This window comes from Microtus ochrogaster, linkage group LG3 (genome assembly GCF_000317375.1).
Source record: "Microtus ochrogaster isolate Prairie Vole_2 linkage group LG3, MicOch1.0, whole genome shotgun sequence".
In the NCBI taxonomy this organism is placed as follows: Eukaryota; Metazoa; Chordata; class Mammalia; order Rodentia; family Cricetidae; genus Microtus; species Microtus ochrogaster.
In genome coordinates this window covers 21,291,211-21,314,784 of record NC_022029.1, presented here as the reverse complement: position 1 = coordinate 21,314,784, position 23,574 = coordinate 21,291,211, and the positions used below count along the sequence as shown (strand labels likewise).

The window sequence follows — 23,574 nt, the reverse complement described above, 5'->3', positions numbered from 1 at the left end:
ACTTTGGGAGCTCAGTCCAGTGTTCCAGTGTGGGTCCATCGCCAGATGAAGGTTCTATGGTGATATGCAAAATATTCATCAGTAAGGCTATAGGATAGGATCATTTCAGGTTCCCTATCTTCAGCTGCCCCAGGAACTAACTGGGGCCATACCCACACTTTGCAGTTTGCCTTTTTCTTAGCACTTCTCTTCCTATTAACTCCCTGTTTAAGTCTAACTTCCCTTTGGGGTAACTCCAGTTCTTACCGACTTACTCTGAACTCTTTTCTGTGGTGAAATCAAACATCTGGCTTCCCCTGTGTGGTGGTCCCTACAAGCTAAGGGAACATCTCAAGATCTATGTAGTAATGCTGGACTGTATCCCCCACAGCACCCATGACGGCCATTTCGATGGACACATTTTCTTATTTTCATAACGGGTTCATGAATAAAGATTTATTAAGTGTTAGATCATGTCTTGACAAGTCAGTTGAGGCATTTATTAGAAAATCTCAACTTTTCTTATTTTAGTTTTCATCTTTGTTTAACTCACCCAGAGTCTGATGAAACTCTCTAACTATTTTTGTAAGAATTATTATATGAAGTTTCTCTTTCCATATTCTCCTGTTTGTTTACTATGGCTACAAAGAATTTATAGGACCACGTGGGGTGTGTCCACCCACGGAGACGGTGGGACTGATCTAATGGGAGCTTACCAAGGCCAGCTGGACTGGGACTGATGGAGCATGTGATCAAATCAGACTCTCTGAATGTGAATGACAATGAGGGCAGACTGAGAAGCCAAGGACAATGGCACTGGGTTTTGATTTTACTTCATGTACTGGCTTTGTGGGAGTCTAGTCTGTTTGGATGCACACCTTCCCAGACCTGGATGGAGGGGGGAGGACCTTGGACTTCCCACAGGGCAGGGCACCCTGACTTCTCTTAGGACTGGAGAGGGAGAGGGAGGGGGAGGGAAATGGGAGGAGGGGAGGATATGGAAATTTTTAATAAATAAATAAATTTTAAAAATATGCAATAAACATTAATGAAAATTTTTTTTAAAAAACGAATGTGTTTAAGTCCAAACTCAACTAATTGGCAGTCATTTACTTGCAGTGGCATGCTTTAGGATGTAAATATTTTTAAATCTTTAATTTTATGATTATTTACTTGCTTCGTTTTTATTTATTTTTATTTTAGGTGCATTGGTGCTTTGCTTGCATGTATGTCTGTGTGAAGGTGTCAGGTACCCTGGAACAAAAACAGACTCAAGTTTAAACTCACAGAATTGCATGCCTCCCCACACATCCATCTAGTTTGATAAGAAAGGTTACAGGATGGCTCTCCTAGAGCCCTGAATGGACTGTACTCTGATAAAAATAAGCAGTGGCTCATAAAATTTGCACAGAAGAGGCTAAGGCATACATTGTACTGTAAATGGAATTTCTAGGGGATGATTAGACAATCATGGACTTACAGCAGGAAAAGAGGACAGTCATTGACACTCGGGCCTTGAGCTGTTTTAACAATCTGACTCAAAACCTTTCTGTGTAATAGGAAATGTGTCTTTATATAGACTTCTTACAGTAAACATTGGAGGTCTTGACTTAGCCTAGCTGATGAGAAAGAGGTTTCCACCAGACTCTGGGGTGAAGGGCTCCTCTCCAGTTCTCTCTTTATCATCATCATCATCATCATCATCATCATCATCATCATCATCATCATCATCATCATCATCATCATCGTAATTTATGCCCTGGCAATGCTTAAGCAACCCGTTTATGGCAGTTCTCCAGTTATTCCTACTCTGGGCGGTGCTAAGCGCTTGTGTTATGGTCATACCCAAGCTTCCACAGTCTTCCTTTATGCAGTCTATCCAGCATTTTTCGGACATTCCTCTCTGCTTTCTCTCTCTTTAACCTGCCCCAAAATCATGCCAGCCCAACCAGAACTTGCTAGGAGAGTTGCCTTCATTCATGACTTCTAAAATCTCAGCAAGCTCAAACTATGATTTCCCATTTCCTGAACTTCCAAATGGATGGAAATCTTTTGTTGAAATGCCAAATTTTAATAATTTCAGCTCCTGGAAGTCAATCAACAATGGGACCAGCAGTTCCGAAATATGAAAGGGTTATACGAAAGAAAGGTAAGAAACTCTTCCTGTGGGACTTCCTTTAATCCTGGCAGTAGGGTCCCAAGAGATTTTTGTGGATTCCTACCTATGACAAATGAGGGGCAGAGTTCCACCATAATATTTGGCCTCTTGCACTGAGGATGGATACAATGTCAGTCAGCTGTTGGAATGTAGCCTTGGTTCCATCCAAGAGTTCCTGTGAGCACTCCCAGCTCTGAGTTGTTACTGAGGCTGAGGTCAGGTCAGGAGAAATGTCCATCCGAGAATCAGCTGGCTTCCATCCATAGAGAAACAGTGGTAACAGCCAGGATGGAAAGCAGATGCCCCCTTCTGCTTTCTTTAAAGTGTGGAGAAGCTTTTTAACCAGAAAGAAACCTTTGGGGGAAGTTTTTAATAGGTTAAAGTTGTTATATTATTTGAAAGCATTCCATTTTCAAAAAGACAGAAGAGAGAAAGTAAATTCCCCTAAATAATTCAAAAGGAAGAAAACTGACCACAGTAACGCAAAGTGCTTGCATTTTCTTCCTCATTTGATACTCAGAATTAAATTTAGAAGCAGGAAGATAGTGTCCCACTTCAGTAAGTCTGGATCTATACATTCTGAACCAGTCTGTGGCTACAAATTTTAATGACAGTGTTCCCAGAAAGAATGTTTCCACAGCATCCCAGGGCAGCCAGTAAATCCGGAGAAAAGAACAAATTGGAGGAAGTGCCATGTCCAAGGTTCTAGCACAGGGCTCTAATTTGTCAAGAGGAAGAACCACAGATATCCCGGCAAGATTGTCCTTTGTAGAGGGCTCTACTCACTTCCTGACCACCTGCAACTTTGTCTTGCCCCCTGCCTCTCAGAGGCCAGGTACAAAGAGCCCACCAGTCTGTTCTCTGGCTCCTTCATCCTTTGGAAGTAAGGGTCATTTGGAGAAAGGAGGGAAGAGTAGGAATCCTCCCCTTGGGAGGAAAGTGTGTGCTTTTGTGTAGAGCAAGCCCCCTCTGCTGATGTGTTTTAGGGAAGAGCTCTTCCTTGGGGGACTTCCTGGACAGGGTGGGGTGGGGCGCCCCTATTCCCAAGTGCACTGGGCTTGACCGTGGTGTAATTCTCTCCCTTCCATGATCCCCTAAGGTCCTGGAGCTGCAAAAGAGATTGGCGGCCACAGAAGATATCCACACCATAGAGAAGGAACAGAAACAAAGTGCGGCAGAGGGTGACAGGCAGCTAGAGGTGGGTGGTCAGCGACTGGCCTCTAGTTGAGCAAGATAAGAGTGGTGAAAACCAGCTCTCTAAGGAGCCACACACAGGCTCAGAGCACGGAGGTGGGTGGCTGGGTGAAGTGTGCATTGCCATCAGTGGCTAGGAAATTGGAAACTGATTGGGTGAGCACCTTCCAGCCTCTCTTGTGAGTGACTTCCTTTTATTGCTAGGGAAAAAGTCCCACTATGTCCCCCAGAAGTGCTACCTTTCTTGCCTAGAATTGACTTCTTGCCCAGGCTGGCCTTGAACCTGCTGTTCTCCAGCCTAAGAGTCCCAAGTGCTGGAATGGCAGAAGTTCTTCACCACACCCGGGTACACAGAACACTTTAAAAACCGCTTCACATTCATTATCTCATTCAATATCCAAAGCCCAGCCTTGAACAGGTCAGCACTAAGAACACGGGGTTCTGAACCGAGGCTCTAGGCAGCAAGGGTGAGCAGGGACAATGAGAGGGGTTTCTTGTGGTGCAGGCTTTTTCCTCAGGAGCTGGACTTTATGACATATATATATATATATAAAGGGATGCTGAAGTCTAATGACAGCCCTCTGAAGACGTAGTAAGAATAGAAACAAGTATGTGTGTTCTCATGGGCAGTCTTGCCGCTGTCATTGTGAAGGCAGAAGGTCTGACAAGGCTGTTAGCAGAACCTCTAAGGTAAGAGTCTGGGTCTGGGTGTCCTGTCTCAGCCACTTGTGCTCAAGAGGCAAATTAAAGAGACAGTTAATCATGAAAAGCAGAGAGAGGAGATTTTGTCGGTGTACCCACGTTGGGAAGAACAATAGAGAAGCCCAGTGACCTCAAGAACACCTTCAGGGTGCTGAAGTGAGTTTAAGTTTTAAACAGAGCTGAAGCGGCATCTGCTGCTAAGAAGTCCTGGTTGGGGCACGGTTCTTTGTAGATACTGTCACCACTCTGCCTCAGTCTGCCCAGCAAGATGGTCTGACAAACTGTCCAAACCCTACAAAAATCTCTTGGGCTAGCACCAGGCTTCATTCCCAGCATGATATTCCTGGGGAAATCCCAAATCCTTGGAGACATTATCTCAGTAGTCTGACAGTCAAAGGAAGGACCTGAGTGTCTCTGTGAACATCTTTGCTCCTGTCAGGAACAATACCTCCCATTCCACAGCCCAGGCTGGCTCACCTTGCTGAGGTTACAGTTGGGGTGAAGCAGGAAACAGGGTTCTGACAAGCCCCTCTCTGGCATGCAGTACACACTGCCTCCTTCAGCTACACCCTAGTGTGGAATTTCAGTAACTTTTCCCTCATGAACTTGGGAACATTTTCTAGATGTAATAAAATAATATTCTTGTGACTGACTCATCTAAGTGTGTAGGTTCAGCCTACTAAAGCAAGTGATGATAAGATGTTTTCACTTCTAAAGAAAATAAGTTGCCTAAAATTGATTTCTTAAATTTAGTTACCATATTGGAATGTGACTAAAATATTATTTGAATCCCCTGCTTTAGTTACTTCTCATCTTGAGCTATATTCTGCAATATTTCTTTTTCTAGACTGGATTCTCATTAAGGATCCAATTTACTCCACCAAATTTTGCAACCTAGGGTATAGAATGAAGAGTTGAGAGATGAGAATCAGGACCTTCAGTTGTGTAAAATGGTGAAGTTCTTGGAGATTGTTGGAGGCACTGAGCATGCCAGCCGCTGGAAGGCTGGATTTCTGCCTTTTAAGGGTAGTTGTGGTGATGCTGAGCTCTGAATATTTATCTGCAGCGAAGGTCCTTTTTTGTCTAAAATTTCCGGTCTTTGTCTCTGATATAGAATGGTGCAAAACTGGCCTTGAGCTATTGAGCATCAGTTTATCTCAGTAACCTTTCTTTTTCTTTTCAGGCCTTTTAAATGTTTTTAAGCAGTCCCTTGGGAACAGGGGTAGATTGCTCCACAGACTCATTGACTTGACTATAGAATGTGAGGATTAGAGTTTTAATGGTTTTTCTGGGGGTCACCACAGTATCCCTAAGTTTTCATAAAGGAAAATATGTTCAGTAGCTCTGTCCTCTACGCCAAGAACGTTGCTCAAAGCAATGTTAGAGAAAACCTGCGGGTCCCATTTGCTTATGTGTGGTGGATGACTATCTGCCAGAAGGAGCCAGTCTCTTCGGATTTCTGCCTTATCCTTCCCTGTGGGAGTTTTTGATCTGGGTCATGTTTTCTTGTCTTTTTCTTCATAAGGAAAGGGAAAGCCTAAAGGAAGAATTGCGAGCCCTGAAGAAGGAGAATTTGCTGCTGAAGGAAAACAATGCTCTCGCAAATAGGAAAAAAGAACATTATGCCTGTGAAATCAAACGACTCAATAAGGTAGCAGAACAGGGTAGGGTGAGATGAGCACGGAGGGTAAAATGATAACCTCAGCAGCAGCTGAGTCCTGCCAGGTCACAACAGAGTGGAGCCCACAGTGTGCCTCCTCCTACATCTCCTGAAGTCCCTCTCTGGTTTACACAGAGCACCTAGCCACAGCTGGCAGTCACATTTGGCTAGGATGCTTTGGGAAATTTCTGTCCCTGCAGAGAACCATGAAAAGGGGAAACAAAGAGAAATTATATACATCAGTAAGATTTTTTTTTTAAAGAAGCACATAACGGCACTGGGTGTTTGTGAACAATAACGTATCTCTTGGTTGACCACAAAAGCTTCCTGAGGAAGCAAGCTGCTGTGTAAAGTGAAGGCTCTGGAGCTGGGTGTGATGCATGCATGATACGTGGACGCCTGCTTAGTGCCAGATTCAAGACTGAGATGTCTGATGCCTAAGGAGCCAGCCTAAGTCCATTGTGAGTAGGATCTGACAGAAAGTGGCAAGGCTCGGGGTGCAAACATGTGGCTTCATGGTTAAGCTCAGAGGAGAAACTAAATTGTTTTAAAGGGGTGATGATGAGTATGTGAATGTGTGCATATGTTTCTATGTATGTGTGTATCTGTGTATCTGTATGTGTCTATATAATATGTGGGTGCTTGCATATATGCATGTGTGTCTGAGTTTGTATATATGTGTATGTGTGTATGTGTATATATGTCTGTCTGTCTGTGTATATGTGTGATATGTGCATGTGTGATATCTATGTGTGTAGCGTGTGTATGTTTGCATATATGCATGTATGTGTGTATGTGTATATATGTGTGTATATGTGCATAAATGTGTGCATAAGTTTATATATGTGTATATGTATGTAGATCAGTTAATGAACTAATGTGATATTCTGGGGAATGAGAACACTAATTCAGTATAAAAACATAAATCCCATACTGTTGTTTATTTCAAGAGGTAAGCCAAGGGTAAACACAGGAATGTTGAAATATATGAATGAGTTGAAATCTACATCATTCAATTAGGGATTTCATGGTCAAAGTAACAGAAATGATCTTCTATAGCAAAAGAGAGCAGTTGACGGCCTTCACACTGCGTTCAGTCCTGTAACTTTGGACCGCACTTTAGCCCATGCTCATAGGTGCTATTAAAGACCCCAGGTAAGATGTACTCTGGCATCATTGACAGGATGCTTGCAAACCGGATTCAGCAATAGGCCTGCTTATAGCACGAGTCATTCTTCAAGAAAGAACAAGAAAATAAAGAAAGACTTCCAACCAGCATTTCATCCTTCAGAGAAAAAGAAAGTGTTCAGACACAAAGTTTCAGGGCAATTAATTCTATGTCTTTTCCTTTTTATCCTCTACTGGAAAAATTACTCCATAGAAATCAGAAGACGTAGGATAACTGCAGTTACATGTGATGTTCTAGTTCATTTTGCCATATGAATGCAAAAAAGTTCATTTCTGTCATGTGAAAGCCCCAAAACGAAAAGAAAAGCCCTCCAAACCCAAACAAACCAAAAACAAACCAAAACTAAAGCTCTGTGCATATAAACAGACAAGAGTTTTCTAATTTTTTCATTTCCGTATGCACATTAGTCTTTGCTATTGGTGATTGTGGTTGACAGAACATTTTTAAATTCAAAGAAATAGGCAGTTATGGTGCACAGCTATAATCTCAGCACTTCTGCCTCAGGTTCAAGGCCAGCCTGATCTCCATAGCTCGCTCCAGGCCAGGCAGGTGTATCTCTAAGGAAAAAAAATAACTTGATAATTTGGTACCTAGAAACATAAAACCTCATTAAGAAAAAATAATTTAACAAAAGTCATGTCTTTACTCAAATATAACCTTTCCAAAGAATATTTTTCTTTACATCTCAATTAAAATTATATGCCCTCATTCCAGATACAATCTTTGATTCCTTTCTTGGCATTTATTATTGCTACCCAGTACATAATAATGTACATTTATCATTTATCATCTCGTCTCTATTGATCCACTATTGATTGTGAGCTCCTTGAGTTAGGTTTGGGCATAGTAGGAACCCTGGTGGCCACAGTAAATACAGTGTGTGGCCATAGGGCATATAAGGGCTCATAAATATGTTTTGCTTCTTTTTAAGTAGAAGTAAAATAAAGTTTTAGGTTAAAAACATAAAACATGTTACATAGTCGTTATTCACATAGCAAAGTAGCTATAAAATAGTTTTCCTATGCATTCTCATGGAGGAAAGGCTTGATAGAAGCCAGCCAGCATGTAGCCCTGACTTTTTCTGCTTTGGTCACTGAAGTTTCCTGAGTGTCTAGTACAGGGCCTCTGTCACACAAAGTTCTTAAATGTTCACTGAGCAATGAAAGGATGAATAAATTAGCAAGTACACAACATATGCAACGATCGGTTTTTGACCTGAGAATCATCATTTAACAGGCATCACATTACCATAATGCATTATGGTAATGTGATGCTTATGATTAATTGTGATGAACATGAAAGAATGCTTAAAACCTCAAGAGATTTCATCCCACGCTGCTCAACTGAAACTGTCCCTTAAAAGCTTAGATATAAAGTGATGATTTCTGAGATTTTTCTTACTCATTTAGCACATTTATTAGTATCTAACCAGACACACGTTATTAATATTGCAGTTATTGCTATTGGACTTAAATTGCTAGCCTATTTTTATTTATATGTGTGTGCCTGCCTGTTTTTATGTGCTCCATGTGTTTGAGCCCTCAGATTCCACAAGAAGCACTAGACTTCCTGAAGCTAGAGTTATAGAATAGGGAGTAGCATGGTGTGAGTGCTAGCAACTGAGCCCCAGGGCTCCTAAGTGTCAGATGTTTGGATTTTGTGATGAATGCTTTTCTTTCCCTTTTTTTACTATTACAATAAATATGGAGATATTTGAGTATTCCCCAGAGCATTAATAAGAGTCAACGTTTAGCTTCTTGCTAACTCACTCACTCAGAAGAGACACAAGGTTAAGAATGAAAACTTCAGGAAGAGACAGTTACACAAGTAATTAAATGAGCTTTTCAAATGTGTGCCTGAACTCAACTCAGTTCATCTGCTTGGAAGAAAATACCCCAGGATTTTGCTAATATCAAGTTCTTCCAGAAATGTTAGATACTTAGCCAGAGTGAGAGTTGAGACTAGTCAGCTAACGCCATCCTGTGCAAAATTGACCTGTCTGCCACCTAATCATTTTGGGAATGCAGCGGTCGATCATTTGACTAAATGTATCAGAACCGGTAGTGAAAATGACTAATCTAGAAGAGGTTCAAGGAAGTTGGAAAGCACCAACAAATGTTGATTCAACTCACGTTTCATGCATGACTCATTTTAAAATTTCCTGAATAGCATGGCGGAGTAAACCAGGAAATTAAAATAAGGTATCTTCAGAAGTCGTCCACTTGTGGGTCCTAAACATGGCATTGGCACATTTGATCATTGCCATTCATTTGCGAAACCCTCTCTGAATTCTCTCTACTGTCATTTACACTGCATAAAATTATGTTCGGCTCTCCTGATATTTCCTAGAATTATGAAGCTTGTGCATGTCACAAAAGGATTAAGTGCCACTTCTGGTTCACACTTGTAAGGATTCCTAACACCATTGTAAATAAATGAGTAAATTAAGACAAAATCTAACTTTTTTATCAACTTTTTTCTTTCTCTAAGTTTCCCCTGGAAGAAGAAAAAATTAAGTTGTTTCTCCTGAAAAGTTCTGATATGTACATTCTATCAGGCTAGGTGGTATGTGTAGTTCTAAGATATGCTGTTAGGGAATTCCCAGTCTGGAAATATCTGTTCAGGACAACAAGCTGGCTTTTCCTGCTTTCTTTATGACCATACTGTGTAGTGGTGGAGAGAGTACTCTGCCGCTAAGATCATCCATTAACCTCATTTAAGTTCAGTAAGCTGTGCAGTCGTAGACCTCTGAGATGAAACCTTTCTATGCCTGGAGTACTCACTTGACTAACTAATAAGCTGTCAAAATGTGGTACTGAGGACACTCATGGATGAGAGTGTCTGTCACAACAACATCATTTTTATTAAACTCATCATGAAATGTAAGTCTCTAAACAAGAGTTAATATCCTTGCATAATCTAAGTATGAGCACTGCAGGCTCATGATAAAGGATGAGAAGTTACTAGCAAAAGCAAGTTTCTCTTTGCCTCCTTATTCCATGACAAAATCATAAAGTTATAGCACATACCATCCCACACAGTCATGAGTAAATAAATGCTTTGATAAATCATAAATATGGTTGGCTAGGCCAAGGAATAGAAGGCTTGAAAATGTCAGATCAGAAGAGAAATGCAGCAGGGCCTAGAGGCAGTGACTGTACAGTTGGCCACATGATATGGATTGCCTTGGAGACATGGTGTGGTTAAACAGCAGTGTCCTTGCATCCCTCATTAGACCTGCGGATTCGGAAGCTCTGGAGACTGCCCAGGGAGGCTATGTCTGCTCTCTCTGATGCCCCCAAATAGAAAGATTACAGAGACAGAAAGTATACTGGAGGGAAACAGAGACTCTGCAGAAGACTCTTGCTCTTTTCTTTCCTTAGCTAGGTGACAGGAAGGCCAACATAGTAATCCCCTTTAACATAGTGGAGGTTGAATAACACACACATCATCACGTGGAAGACAGAGATTTGAAAAGTAAGCACATATGCAGAAAACTAAAAGGAATAAAAAAAGCTAGCCAGCCTTGTAGGGAGCATTAAAAATAAAGGCTTCTTCTTGTACTGGAGGGGGTTGCACCAGTTATGAAATAATTGCTAAGGTCATTGTAAACCTCCTGTCAACAGTGGGCTTCATTTTTACCACAGGCTCTTCAGGATGCCTTGACAATCAGGAGCACTTCGCTTTCTGAGGGCTCCAGGAAGTGTACAGGCAGGTGCAGCCATGCCGAGATGAGAACAAAGGTGGAAAGTCACAATCACCAGGTAAGAGGCAGAGGCAGGAAATGGAGTGATCGTGGGAGAGCACAGGGCTCTCTGTTCACGTTCCTTTGGACAGATCTGCATGTCTTTCGATTAAAACAGTAGGAAGGATTTTCTTATTTAGTTGGAGTGATTCAATTTTAAAACCAAATAGGAAAAATGGAGATGGGTTTTTTTTCAGCCCCACTATTCATAGATGAATTCATAAAAGAGGAAATTGAACTTTAGATGGGTTAAGGGGCTTCACCCAAGATCCCTCAGTCAAGAGAGTGGCAAGTGCATTACGCTGGTGTGAGATTCTGTCAGCAGTGAGTCTTGAGAGTCTCACGTAGATATAGAGTATTTCTACAACACTTTAAACTCTGGCCCTTTTCAGAGAATGGTAGCAGGAGGGCCATTCCACTGTAGCTGCTGGCCTCTGGTTGGCTGAGCAGTAAGTGTACACATTGCTTTTTTTTTTAATTTCATGCCATTCATTTATTTATATGTGGATGTGCAAACATATATGTTGCATGGTTTGTGTGTAAATCAGAAAAAGCTGGCTTTCTCCTTCCACTGTGCATTGAATTCAGGTCTTCAGACTTAGAGACAGACTCCTTTTCCACTGCTGAGTCCTTCTGCAGGTCGCAGTAAGTGTAGCTTGGGAAAGAATTCTCCCCACAGATGGAATCACTGGCAATCAGGCTAGCTCAGCTCCTCCCATCTTTGGGTAGATGATCAACAGTTTGCTGACAGATATCAGTTTCATCCATCCACTACCTCAGCCTCTCTCCAGCTCACCAAGTGAACTTTGTGAGGAAATAGAGGATCTGCAAATTAAACTGTAAAGTTCCATCTTTTCTATCCCCACAAGGAGAAGTATCTGGGTAAGTAGTTTAGTTTGGGTTTGATACAGACAGTGATGGGTATACAATGGTTCATAACAGCAAAGAGGAAAGCAAAGCCCATCTACTGTTCTTGGATAGCTCTATCACTAATGACCCTAATTTACATTTTAACCATTTAACATTCCTAACTGAACAGCTCTAATGGACACATCCCCAACTGCCACATGAAACGCGTGTGGTGTGTGGAATTATGTGGCTTCACTTAGGAGCTATTGCTAGTTAGCTCTGTTTTAGAACTTGAAATACTGTTCAGACATTAAAGCCCTTCCTTCATGGATATGATTAACTTACTCCACCACAGCAGTGCATTACTTTGGCCAATAGTCCACGATGAACGATGGAACAAAATAATAAGTAAAGACAAATTTTAAAATTATTTGTGCGGCTTTACTTTTGAGCTTTTAATGTGTGCTCAAAAATAAAGATTTGTAAACTGGCTCTTCTAACAGCCAAAGATAAAATTATAATCATAGGTATCTCTATATCCACCATGGGGGATTATTCATGAACAGAGACTAAGAAAGCTTTAGTTTGGAAAAGCACAGATAGTATCTTTTTAAAAAATAATTAAAATGCCTGAAAGGAAAAATAAGTTCTCATTCCCTGTTAGATAGACTGAATTCTCAGGTATAGAACAAAGAACCTTTGCCAAACACATGTGTGTTCTTTTTTATTTTATTTTATTTTTTAACCTCAAACCCTTTAGAATTCTGGGGATTGTCACTCGGTATTTTAAGAGGTTATTACTGGGGATGAAATCATTTCCATACATTCTTATAAGGAGATAAAAACTACTAGAAATTCCTTTCAACTTAAGTGTATTAAAGAATTACCCATGACACTGGGTCCCAGAGGCTATTTAAGAAATAAGAGTTCTTCTGGTCTTTTTCTTATAATATTTATCTTGGTAGATTTGATAGTTTAACCACATACTATGCAAATACAGGCAAATTGTTCTGAAGCCCTTTTCTTTGAAGAGTTGTGCTGGAATGTGTCTGCCTTCCAAGACTCACATATTTTTAAATGCACATGAAAAGAGAAATCCCAGGATTTCTTTGGTGGATTTCCAGAGTTAATGGAACTGGTACACTTTCAAAAAAGCGGGTTTCATGAAGAGTGTATTAAATAAGAAAGTTATGTGTAATAAAATATATAAAGAGTAGACTCAGGAAACAATTGTGGTGAGTAAATACTGATGTTAATTAAAGAAAATGTAGTTAATGTCACCTTTTAAATAATTTTGAAGTTAACATAATGTAAAGGATTTCATTATATTTTCATAAATATATCTATGCCTGTGGCTCCTTTGCTTATCTTCTACTTCCTGATATTCTTCCTCCTCAGATATGCTCCTCCTCTCAGATTCTCCCCTCCTCTCAGATGCTCCACTCCTCTCAGATGCTCCACTCCTCTCAGACGCTCCACTGCTCTCAAATGCTCCACTGCTCTCAAATGCTCCTCTCCTTCTCTCATGTTCCATGTATTCATTCAATATGCTTTCTATTTTCATGCTTTTTCCCCTTAAAATTTCTTTCTCTACTCTCATGACTTTCTATCTTAATATCTTCACACACACACACACACACACACACACACACACACACACACACCTTAAATAATGTGATTTATACTTAGAATAGCTAGAGCATTTTACTTGAAAGGCTTCGCCATGCCTTTTAGTCAGGAGGGAATTGGTGTGAGACCTGCTAAGATGGCCATTTTGCTTCAAAATGTTTAAGTCTTTTAAGAAAAGTTAAAAAGTTAATCATTCTTTCCTTCTTAATTCACAGTAGATCGTGAGTTAAATTTTGCTTTCTTGATGCTTTTTCCAGGACTGACATAAAATTCTCAATTTTACATGTGACTTATTTTGGCAGAACCATTTCTAAGAAATTCAAAATTATTTTATGCAATAAAGAAAAATTAAGTTAAAGGGGATCAAAATATAATTAGATAATTTTATGAAAATCATTTATTCGTTCTAATAAGTAACAACAATGGGTGAAAAATTCTAAGTGTTCTTAGTGAACAAATTACTCTCTTATTTATTTCTTACATGCGAAGCTACTTTAATTCTTTTTGTTTGAGCACAAATTATTTTTTCCTTACATATTTTATTCCTATTATATTAAATTCAGATTGATGATAACTCAGTGTTGAGGTCTGCTGATGTACTTCCTGTTACAGAGCTCTGGTCCAGTCAAGAACAAATATCCATCTATTTAACATTATGGAGAATGACCAACAAATAACTTTTATTCCCATAACATTTGTAATTTTTTATTAATGTCAATAAAACAATCAGTTTTCTAAGTACAATATGGCATAAGTTTGCTTATAAGCAAAGAAACATCCTCAGATGTAATATTTTAAGTCTATCAGAATTTTTCTTTTTTTTCTTTTTTTAAGAGAAAACACTCAAGTTTTAATAATGGCAAGCTTTACCTTGGAAAAAAAAATAGGACAAAACCAGTGGGTTTGGTGTTGTGCCATCCAAACAAAGCAAGCCTGTGGGTTTCACTTCTGACTTCTGATGGACTTCTGATGTTTCATTGGCCAGAACTCCTGGGTGCCATTTATCTCTCAGGGGTCTTAGGCCTCCCAGAAGCAACTACAATTCCTCTTTTTTTTTTCTTCTTTTCCTTCTTACTTTTTTACTTTTTTATTAGAATTTTTCTTTCAAGCTACGGCAGCCAAATACTTTTAATGTCTCATTCATTGTTGTAAAATTATAATAGAATTTATAAAAAAGGTGCAGGAGATGATTTGGTCTTATTAAGTATATTGACAAGGACATTTGGCCATAGTGTATCTGTGGTGATACAGAACATAGGATGTAGGATGTCAATGGTTTTTGACTAAGAAATCAAAAGCCAGCTCCCTTTGGGTGTATCAGGTAGGAAGGATCCCAGGCTGTTGACTTTGCAAGACAAAGTTGGGCCTTAAACAGTGTGAAGACATAAAGCAAAGCAGTGTGGCTCTGAACAACATAGCTGTCTGTGTCCCAGAGTCCTCATCTATCAGGTGGAGATCATGCTGTGCTGCAGAGAGACAGGGAGATGATGCTGACTGTACAGAAGGTCACAGGGCAGCTGCTGTCCCACATCAACACATACCATACTTTGCAAACATTCAGAGAGAGTCTCAATGGCAGGCTGACCAATTCCAATTTATTTAGCAAGTGGTGGAAGTGTCTATGTTTATATGCAACTACATTTACTAAGAAAGAATGGTATGAACTGACAAATTTGTATAACACTTAAAGTTATCTGACTTTCTTACTTGCCTTTGAGAATTTCAAGATAGAATCAACATATCGCAGGCATGGCAGTTCAGTTGGCATCATTGCTGGCAACACACCCACCCTTGGACTTCCAAGTGATCAGGTCACTCATAGCTGAGTCAAAATCAATTTGGGAACTAATGATTTGAAATCGCCTGATAGATAACATCTTTTTCTGTATATAAACTCTTGTCAAATAGAGGGGGGAAAACTACAAAGCAAGCAACTAAAATGGGTATTTTGGCCCATACACAAGTCCTCTTGTCTTTAATCTACAAGTTTTTTCCCCCACATTTCTCGTGGTTCAAATGAAATCTTTTTCTAATCATGCAGTAGATGGTCCAGAACCATCCATGTTTTCACTATTTCTAAAAATGTCAGTGAATAGATATTACTTAGGAATTGCAGAGGTCATGGAACCCTGTAACATAAGGGGCCTGCTGCTTGTTTGTGTTTCTGTCCCACCCAATACCCCACAACTGTTTAGCCCTAAAGAAAATCACACATAGGTCTCCACAAATTATAAGCTGATTGGCCCATTAGATCTAGCCTCTCATGTAGCTAATTCTCACATCTTGATTAACCAACCCATTTTTCTGATGTTAGCCATGTGGCTCAGTACCTTTTTCAGTGAGGCAGATCACATCCTGCTGCTTCGGTGGTCTGGGCAGGAGTGGGAGGAATCAACTTCCTCCATCCCAGAATTCTCCTGTTCTCATTTTATCATTTCTACTTCCTGATGGAGGAAGGTCATTGGTTGATTAAATAAAGAAGCTGCTTGCCCTGATAGGTTAGAACGTAGGTGGGAGGAGTGTCATTGGTTGATTAAATAAAGAAGCTGCTTGCCCTGATAGGTTAGAACGTAGGTGGGAGGAGTGAACGGAGCAGAACTCTGGGAGGAAGAGGAAGTGAGCTCAGAGACTCGACAGCTCTCCTCTCGGGGGTAGACGCCTCAGAGAGACACAATGCTCCACTCTTGCAGGCAGAGGCGAGAGCTCTGCTCTCTGAGGCACACGCGATGAAGCTCCAACCCAGGATGGACGTAGGCTAGAATCTTCCCGGTAAGTGCACCTTGGGGTGCTACACACAGATGATTAGAAATGGGCTAGTCCAGGTGCAAGAGTTAGCCTAGAAGAGGCTAGATAGAAATGGCCAAGCAGTGATTAAATGAATACAGTGTCCGTGTAATTATTTTGGGTAAAGCTAGCCTTGCGGGCAGCGGGGTGCTGGGGACGCAGCCCTGCCACGCTTATTACTACAACTTCCTGTCTGGTTTTCCTGCCTATACTTTTTGCCTGGCCGATCAGCATTTATTTATAACATGATTGACAGAATACAGACAATTCTCCTGCACCAGAACCCATGTGCCTCTCAGAGTATATCACAGGTACACAGGATGTGTCAGAGTAGGTTCCAGCAAATACAGATCCCTTCACAAACCCACATGCACCTGAGAAATGCAGTTCTTAGGTGTTCTCAAGTATTCCAGATTTCCTTAATGATAGTGCCATTTTGTGCAAGACTTACTTCATGAGACATTTCTATCACACCTAAATTCTTATTGACATTTATTGTTTTGACCAAGTATTACGATAGATTAGACTAAACTTTCAAATGTAAACAAAGACTGGTTGTATATAGCAAGTGTCAGTGAGACTTCTAAATTTTACCTACTTGAAGTAAACTGATACTATTGCTCTCCCCAGATGTGTCTCTCAGCCTGTAACTGTGGCCTGGTTCTCCATCTGCAGATCCCATGAGTACCAAAAACCACAGAGCCAGTACAGCACCCATGGGAACATGCACTGAGTAAGATTGCCTCTTCCAGCATATGAGTTTATAGGAATGTCTGTTGGTGGAAATGATGTATATCTCTTAAATAAGAGCACCTCTTTTACCTAACCTCTTATTTGCAATCTTCCCCTGGTCCATTTCCACTATAATTAACCTTGAAACAACGAACCGGTAAGACATTGGGATATGAGTAGATTAAGTAAAAGATACCAAATTGAACTCTAATTTCTTAAACAAACCTATTTATACAGGCCATTCTCAATTATCACATATGACACCACCCAAAGTACATTTTTACATATAAGATGAACAAAGTAAATATAACCAAACCAAACAAAACAACTGTGATGTTCTCTTTGGTTATAAACTGGTATTGAATTACTCTGAATATTTGTAGGCACATGCAAAGGAGTTTTGAGCTTTCCAGTTAAAAGGACTTTCTTGGAATATTCAAGAAAAAGTAGCCTACTAAAATTCTCCATTGCAGCTGTGTCTGCCAGGATAATTGAGTAGTTACTTGTGAATGGAATCGATTTGGCCTGTCAACCTGAATGAGTCTCTTGATGTCCAGAGCACGCTTGCTGTCCTTCTACCCCTATGACCACTATTTGATTCTTCTCTGCTTTGCCAGCATGGGCAGAGTCTTCATCTGTCTGGAATGGTCATATATTTTCTGCATCTTGGAATGACCAGACAACTCTCCCTGCCCAAAAGTAACCATTGTAGTAGGAGTGGCAGGCTGTGTTCCCGCCCAGCTCTTGCACGGCTAGCTTTACCCGAAATAATTACACGGAAACTGTATTCTTTTAAACACTGCTTGGCCCATTAGCTCTAGCCTCTTACTGGCTAACTCTCACATCTCAATTAACCCATTTATAATAATCTGTGTAGCACCACGAGGTGGTGTCTTTCTGGGAAGGATCTTAACCTGCATCCATCTTGAAGAGGAGAGCTATGGCGACTTCCTGACTCGGCTTTCTTTCTCCCAGAATTCTGTTTTGTCTACTCCACCCACCTAAGGGCTGGTCTATAAAAGGCCAAGCAGTTTCTTTATTAATTAACCAATGAAAGCAGATGACATTCCCACATCAAACCATGACCCAACTCTGATACTGGAAGTAGGGTTTTCCTAGCAAAGCACTTAAATAAATGTTTTTCTCCCAGTTGCCAGGAACCTTTGTACTTTTGTATGGAAAGCGTAACTAAAATCCTTCACTATGGGAGAAGATGAAGTCTATTCGATGGCAGAAGGGCACTGGAATTTAGTGATGTCTCCTTTTGGACCTGTGTCGTTCCCTGATGTGGCAAGTTGTTAGTCACATCTGCTCTCTGTTTTTGTTACTGGCCCTCCTGGTCGTCTATATTTACCATGCACTTCTGGGCTTTTCAACATTGGCCATCATTCTTTTAGAACCTTTCGTTCAAGGATGTAGAAGTAAATTAAGTTTGTGGGAAACATAAGGAAAAGGAGTTCTACAGTTTGGGAAATTGGATAGTCTTGTGAAATACAAGGTACAAGAATAATTCAACTTTATGTAGGAATGGAGATGGTTGGGTGCTTCTGTCAAGCCTTCATTAACAGGAAGAAGGAAGAATTCATGTCCTATGGTGTAGTAAACTATCCCTGTTGATTAGAAGAGGCAAGGAACTCCAGATCATAAAATTATCACCGCAAAAGGCCAATATTTGATGAAAGCAATGTAAAGGCTTACGTTTTAAGCAGTATTCTGTTTTATGAAATCAGTGTAACGAAGCCTAAAGGTGAGTTTTAAAAGAATAATTCATCATTCTTTATATCTAAGCCTGAATTAAATCACATCTAATAATGTTGGTAAGATTACACTTTATTATCTCATTTTGGCAGCTCTCCTGGAATGTAAAGCCAGGGCATACATTACTTATCCTATGTGTTACTTGAGACATCTTAAAATAAAAGAGAATATAAAGAGATAGAGCTGATCTCATTTCCTCTTGTAGTTCTTTCATGGGCCAAAGCAGCCAAGAGCCTGGGTGTCTGAGGGGTGAGGTGGGTTAGGCTTCGGCGAAGGCTGCCTTACTTGGTAACTGAACTAAATAAACTACGGTAGTTGAGCTTTTCCACTGAGTTTTGTATTTGCTATTCACTACAGATTGCTGTTGTTGCCACCTTGTGAAGTCTCCATGCTGGCCAATTTTCCTTGCCTTATATTTAGTATAGAATTAAATAATTGAGCCCAAGGCCTGCATTATCTGTGGGAGAATGGGGAGAAAAGGACGTCATGTGAGTGTGAGCAGAAAATTAGACCAACCGTGTGGATGAAAAGAGATTGTGACTCTTCACTTCAAGAAGTTAAATGCAAAGACGGTGGCTTGGAACTTTCTTGGCAGTTTAGGACAGTAAGTGGTGATACAACATCACCAAAAGAGAGTTGGGAAGGAAAGGATTTGCTTGATTTATATATCCTGAATGACAGTCCATGAAGGGAAACCAAAGCAGGAGCTCAAACTGGAGAGGAACATGAAAGCAGGAGCTGATGCAGAGGCCATGGGGGAGTATTGCTTACTGGTTTGCTCCTCGTGGCTTGCTCAGCATGCTTTCTTATAAAACCCAAGGCTACTATTCCAGGAGTGGTACCACCCACAATACATTAATTAAAATGGCTTACAGGCTTGCCTACAGCCAGATCTTAGGCAAGCATTTTCTGAATTGATGTTCCCTCCTCTTAGATGACTACAGCTTGTGTCAAGTTGACATAAAACTAGCTAACATAAAAAAGTATAACTTATTCAATGCTGCTGGCTTATTCCCTGAAAGCCAACACTTAAGTGTAAACTTAGGAGAAAATTTTAAGTGAGAAAAAAGGTCTAATCTGTTCAGTGTAACTGCTGTATAATGTAGAGACTACCTTCTTTAAAGCCTCAGCGAAAGGGAAGCTTTGTCCTGCTTTGCCTACTGAACTGCTTGCTGAATTCCCAAGATATCTGTGGACTCTTTCACGATCCACTAGAAAATATTAAGTTTGTATTTTTTGTTTCTGGCCTTCTTATTGCCTGCAAATGAAGGTATTAAAATAGTATTTATTGACAGCAATATGTTCTTTATTTGATTTGCTTGAGATTGTAAGATTTCAAAGATTTTATACTTCTTCAGAGATCCAAACACATCATTTCAAGACAGGGAGAAGAACAGAGAGAGTAGGGAACAGAGAGGGGGGTGGAGGAGGGGATGTTCTAGATATTGTCTCTTTCTATGATAAAACACTGACTGAAATCAACTAGGGGAGGAAAGGGTTTATTTGACTTACATGCCTGCATCACAGTTCATCATTGGAGGAAGCCGTAGTAGGAGCATAAAGCAGGAACCTGAACGCAGGAACTAAAGCTGAGACCCTGAATGCTGCTTGCTCCCCATGGCTTGCACAGCGTAATTTTTTATACCACAACCAACTGCCCACGGGTGGCACTGTGCACAGTAATATAGGTCCTCCCACATATATTGTTAATGCCCCATAAGTATGCATACAGATCATGCTGAAAGAAGCAATATGCCTCAGGTTCCCTCTTCCCCGGTGATCCTACTTTATGTCAAGTTGACATAAAATTAATCAAGACTGAAAAGAGAGAGGCCGGAGGATGAAGGAAAGGAAAGAAAAGAAAAAAGAAAGCAAGAGAGGGAAGAGGGAAAGAAGGGAGTGGGGAGGAAGAAAGAGACAGAAAATGTATAACTTCCAAGTCACAGGAACTCTAGCCAGGCACATGCAGGGGGGCTGAGGTAAGGGCGTGAGATGAGGAAGATTGGCAAAGATTTGTATCAAGATGACTTTTTGTGTGTGTGTTGACTGTTGACTGCTTGATAAAATCCACACTGTATAATTATATCATAATGTGCCACAATGCCTTTTTTGAAATCTATATTTCTGTAACGATGCTTTATTTTTCCCACAGCCAGACTATCAGTGGAATGCTCTTAACCAGACTCCTCCACATGTACAGCACAAGGCACATGGTAAGAGCACAGCTTTAATGGGCGTTCTTTCATGTTTACATACAAGTGGGGTCTTTGGGGGAAGGCTTATTCAATATTTGTTTGTACTAGGGAAGACTTCCTGTGTAGCTCTGTCACGCACACACAATTCTAATTTGGTGGTCTGGTGTGAACTCCTCCAGACAATGGTAACATGATGAAAGAAACGTGTGTCTTGGTTCTCTCTTCGGCTCCTATTCCAGGCTCAGAGTCAGAGACTTAGACATGAAAACATTAAGTAGAGCCATACCCAGTAACATCAACAGCGCTCTAATTCTAACCCAAAGGACAGCTGCAAACGCACAGCCCAGGGGGAGTCAAGGCAGGCTCTTGTTCATTTTGTTTTGAGACTAATAACTTCAAACTCACTCTGTAGCTAAGGAGGAGCTTGAAATCCTGATCATGCCATGATGTCCTAAGAGCCAGGATTTCAGGGGTGCATCACCAAGCCCAGAAAGGCAGATGTTTCAAATGTCATTGGCATACAAAGGTACCCCAAAGCTCAGAACAGTTTTCCCTTGAGATGTGATGGCAGATTCTAAGGAAACAGTCTTTTCTGTTGTGCCAGAGTTGCCCATAATACCCGTCTCACACAATGCTTCCTCCACATGTAACCACAAGGCACATGGTAAAGTAGGAAAAATACCAAATGCAAAATACTCAAGACTGAAAATGCCGGTCAGGCTCATTTTTCTTTGTGTTCCTTCTCTCTAGAATCAGCCTTACCTTCTGCTTGTTTGAACAGCACCTTTAGGTCTTCCAGGAGTGGGTATTTTGAACAGAATTATAAGTCGAGTCCCTTTGCTATTCTCACCCATTTAAAGCCTTCTCTGACACACACTAACTTGACCTTGTTCATTTTCAGAGATCTGTATTTTTCTAGAAGCCTCAAGAGAAGCTCTGTAGCTTTAACTTGTACTTGACATGCTATCTCATTTTAAATCCAATCTGAGTTAATTTTAGCTTTTAACATGCTACACCCCCCTGCTCTAATATCTGCAGTGCACATTTCCTTTCTCTTGGCCCAGCATCAATCCATGCCCACAGGTCTCCGTGACAAATATCCCATGTTGTTGGCATCTCCAATATCCTGGAGTCTCTGTAGCCACCTTGGCTCTACCTTCACAGCCTTACAAAATGGTCTCTGAAGACCTCCTTGCAGGGACTTGGATCCTGCCACACGTTGCCTGACCTCAGCTGCTCTCTGAAATCACAGAATGGAGCAGAACTCCAGGACTCATACAACCTTGTTTTTCCTGCCTCTAACCCAACACCATATCGATTACATTGCCAAGCTCTGCTGCCATCAGTAGATGTAACCTGGGGCAATTGGACCACAGTTACATCAGCTTCTGTGCTCTGAGCCTGGGAAAGCTCTCTGTTGCGTTTCGACTTCTAAGGAACAGGGAACTCCTTTGGATGTTTTCTCAGTTCAGGCTTTCTCTTTTCGTGTAAATTTGAATTTTTATAAAGTGGAGCCTTTAATGAGTACATCTTATCTTGAAGTCACATTTTATATTGGTTCTAATGCCGAGTGCCATCTTTCTTATCAGTGGAGCTGTTCTTCTGAAAAATCAGAGCTGCTTCATTGTCTGCACTCTGTGGGAAACTGCAAGCTTGCTCATATTCCCTTCCTCAACCAAATAAATTGCCTTTAAATTCAACTTCACTCAAGTTCTCAGGACACAGGTAGAATGTAGTCACATTCTTCGCCAAAACATCATGTGAATGCTAGGAAACATTAAAAAATGGGGATTCTCTAATAAAATATCCAGATATATTACAGACAACTAACTAGACTTTTGATTTGTTTTGTTTTCTACTACAGATAGATTACAAATTTCACCAATAAAATTTTGGGTTCCTTTATAATGGAGAAATTAATTAGAAAGGCATATGCTTAGCCAGGACTATTGTATAATGTCTGTAGTTTTGAAAGACATTGAAATGCGACATGGTATAATTTTCCACTTTCTACTGATCTGTAATGAAAATAAGCTATTATCTCCATGTGCTACAGTTTTAGTCACTCGAAGACACAATACAATAGAGAATTCACCAGCCGGTCATTTGCACATCATTATCAAAGTCACCCAAAGCCAAAGTCACAGAAGATAATAATCACATAAAATATGAATTGGTTATGATATTTATTATCTAAATAAAACGTGTAAAATGGAACTTATTAGTCATATAAGGTCTACTGACATATCTGCCTAAGAAAATACAGTGAGCTTTGTGGTGCATAAACTTGTAACATAACAGCGTGTACAAGGATTACACTACAATCAAGAAAAGACCTGTAATGTGCCAACTTCAGTAGTTTTATAACACTGTTTCTTTTAATCTTCTCAGCAATACTCTAGCATAAGTTTGCTTTATGCTACCTCATATGTAAGGAAATGAGCTGTGGAGAATTTTAGTATCATTTTAATTTCACAGTGCAATTTAGCACCGAATTTAGATTCTTTTACACACAGGATTGCAAACCTTGTGATTTCAATTTCAATCGACAGTGTCTTTGAAAGCCCAGTCCCATTACTATATTAGAAATGCTAAAAAGGAGAATGGGGATTCTTATTTGGGTAATGTTTAATTTTCAATAATTTCTATGCTCTCACAATATGCGTTATGCCTTTTTTATTTTTTATTATAATTAAAAGTAATAAACTCATTCTACAAACAATACAGTTGCTCCAAAAACACAAACAGAAAGCACTGTGTTTTCTTTATCTGGTATTTAGACTATCACTAGGAAAAGACACTTCACTGTATATAATATTAGTAAGCATATCACTACCTAACTCATGCATGGAAAGGACTGGCAGAGCCTCTCAGGATAGCTGCTATTGAAGCCTGTCATTCTCTGTTCCCACAGCACTGTCACTGACTGTGTCTGGATACATCAGGAGGATGACTCTTTGTGGGCTGGGGATACCAGATAAATTTCTTATGCAGAATTAA

The 23,574-nt window shown here is 40.3% G+C and overlaps 1 protein-coding gene across 1 annotated transcript in view; it reads left to right on the top strand.

Moving 5' to 3' along the window:
* The window catches only part of Tnip3 (TNFAIP3 interacting protein 3), a 27,726-nt gene extending 4,152 nt beyond the window's left edge, over nucleotides 1-23,574 (top strand). Inside the window, exons 3-9 of the mRNA XM_013351288.1 lie at nucleotides 2,063-2,128; nucleotides 3,237-3,335; nucleotides 3,988-3,990; nucleotides 5,559-5,684; nucleotides 10,530-10,646; nucleotides 20,532-20,637; nucleotides 23,489-23,574. Coding sequence (XP_013206742.1) covers nucleotides 2,063-2,128; nucleotides 3,237-3,335; nucleotides 3,988-3,990; nucleotides 5,559-5,684; nucleotides 10,530-10,646; nucleotides 20,532-20,637; nucleotides 23,489-23,574 — 603 coding nt within the window. The remainder of the gene's footprint in view (nucleotides 1-2,062; nucleotides 2,129-3,236; nucleotides 3,336-3,987; nucleotides 3,991-5,558; nucleotides 5,685-10,529; nucleotides 10,647-20,531; nucleotides 20,638-23,488) is intronic.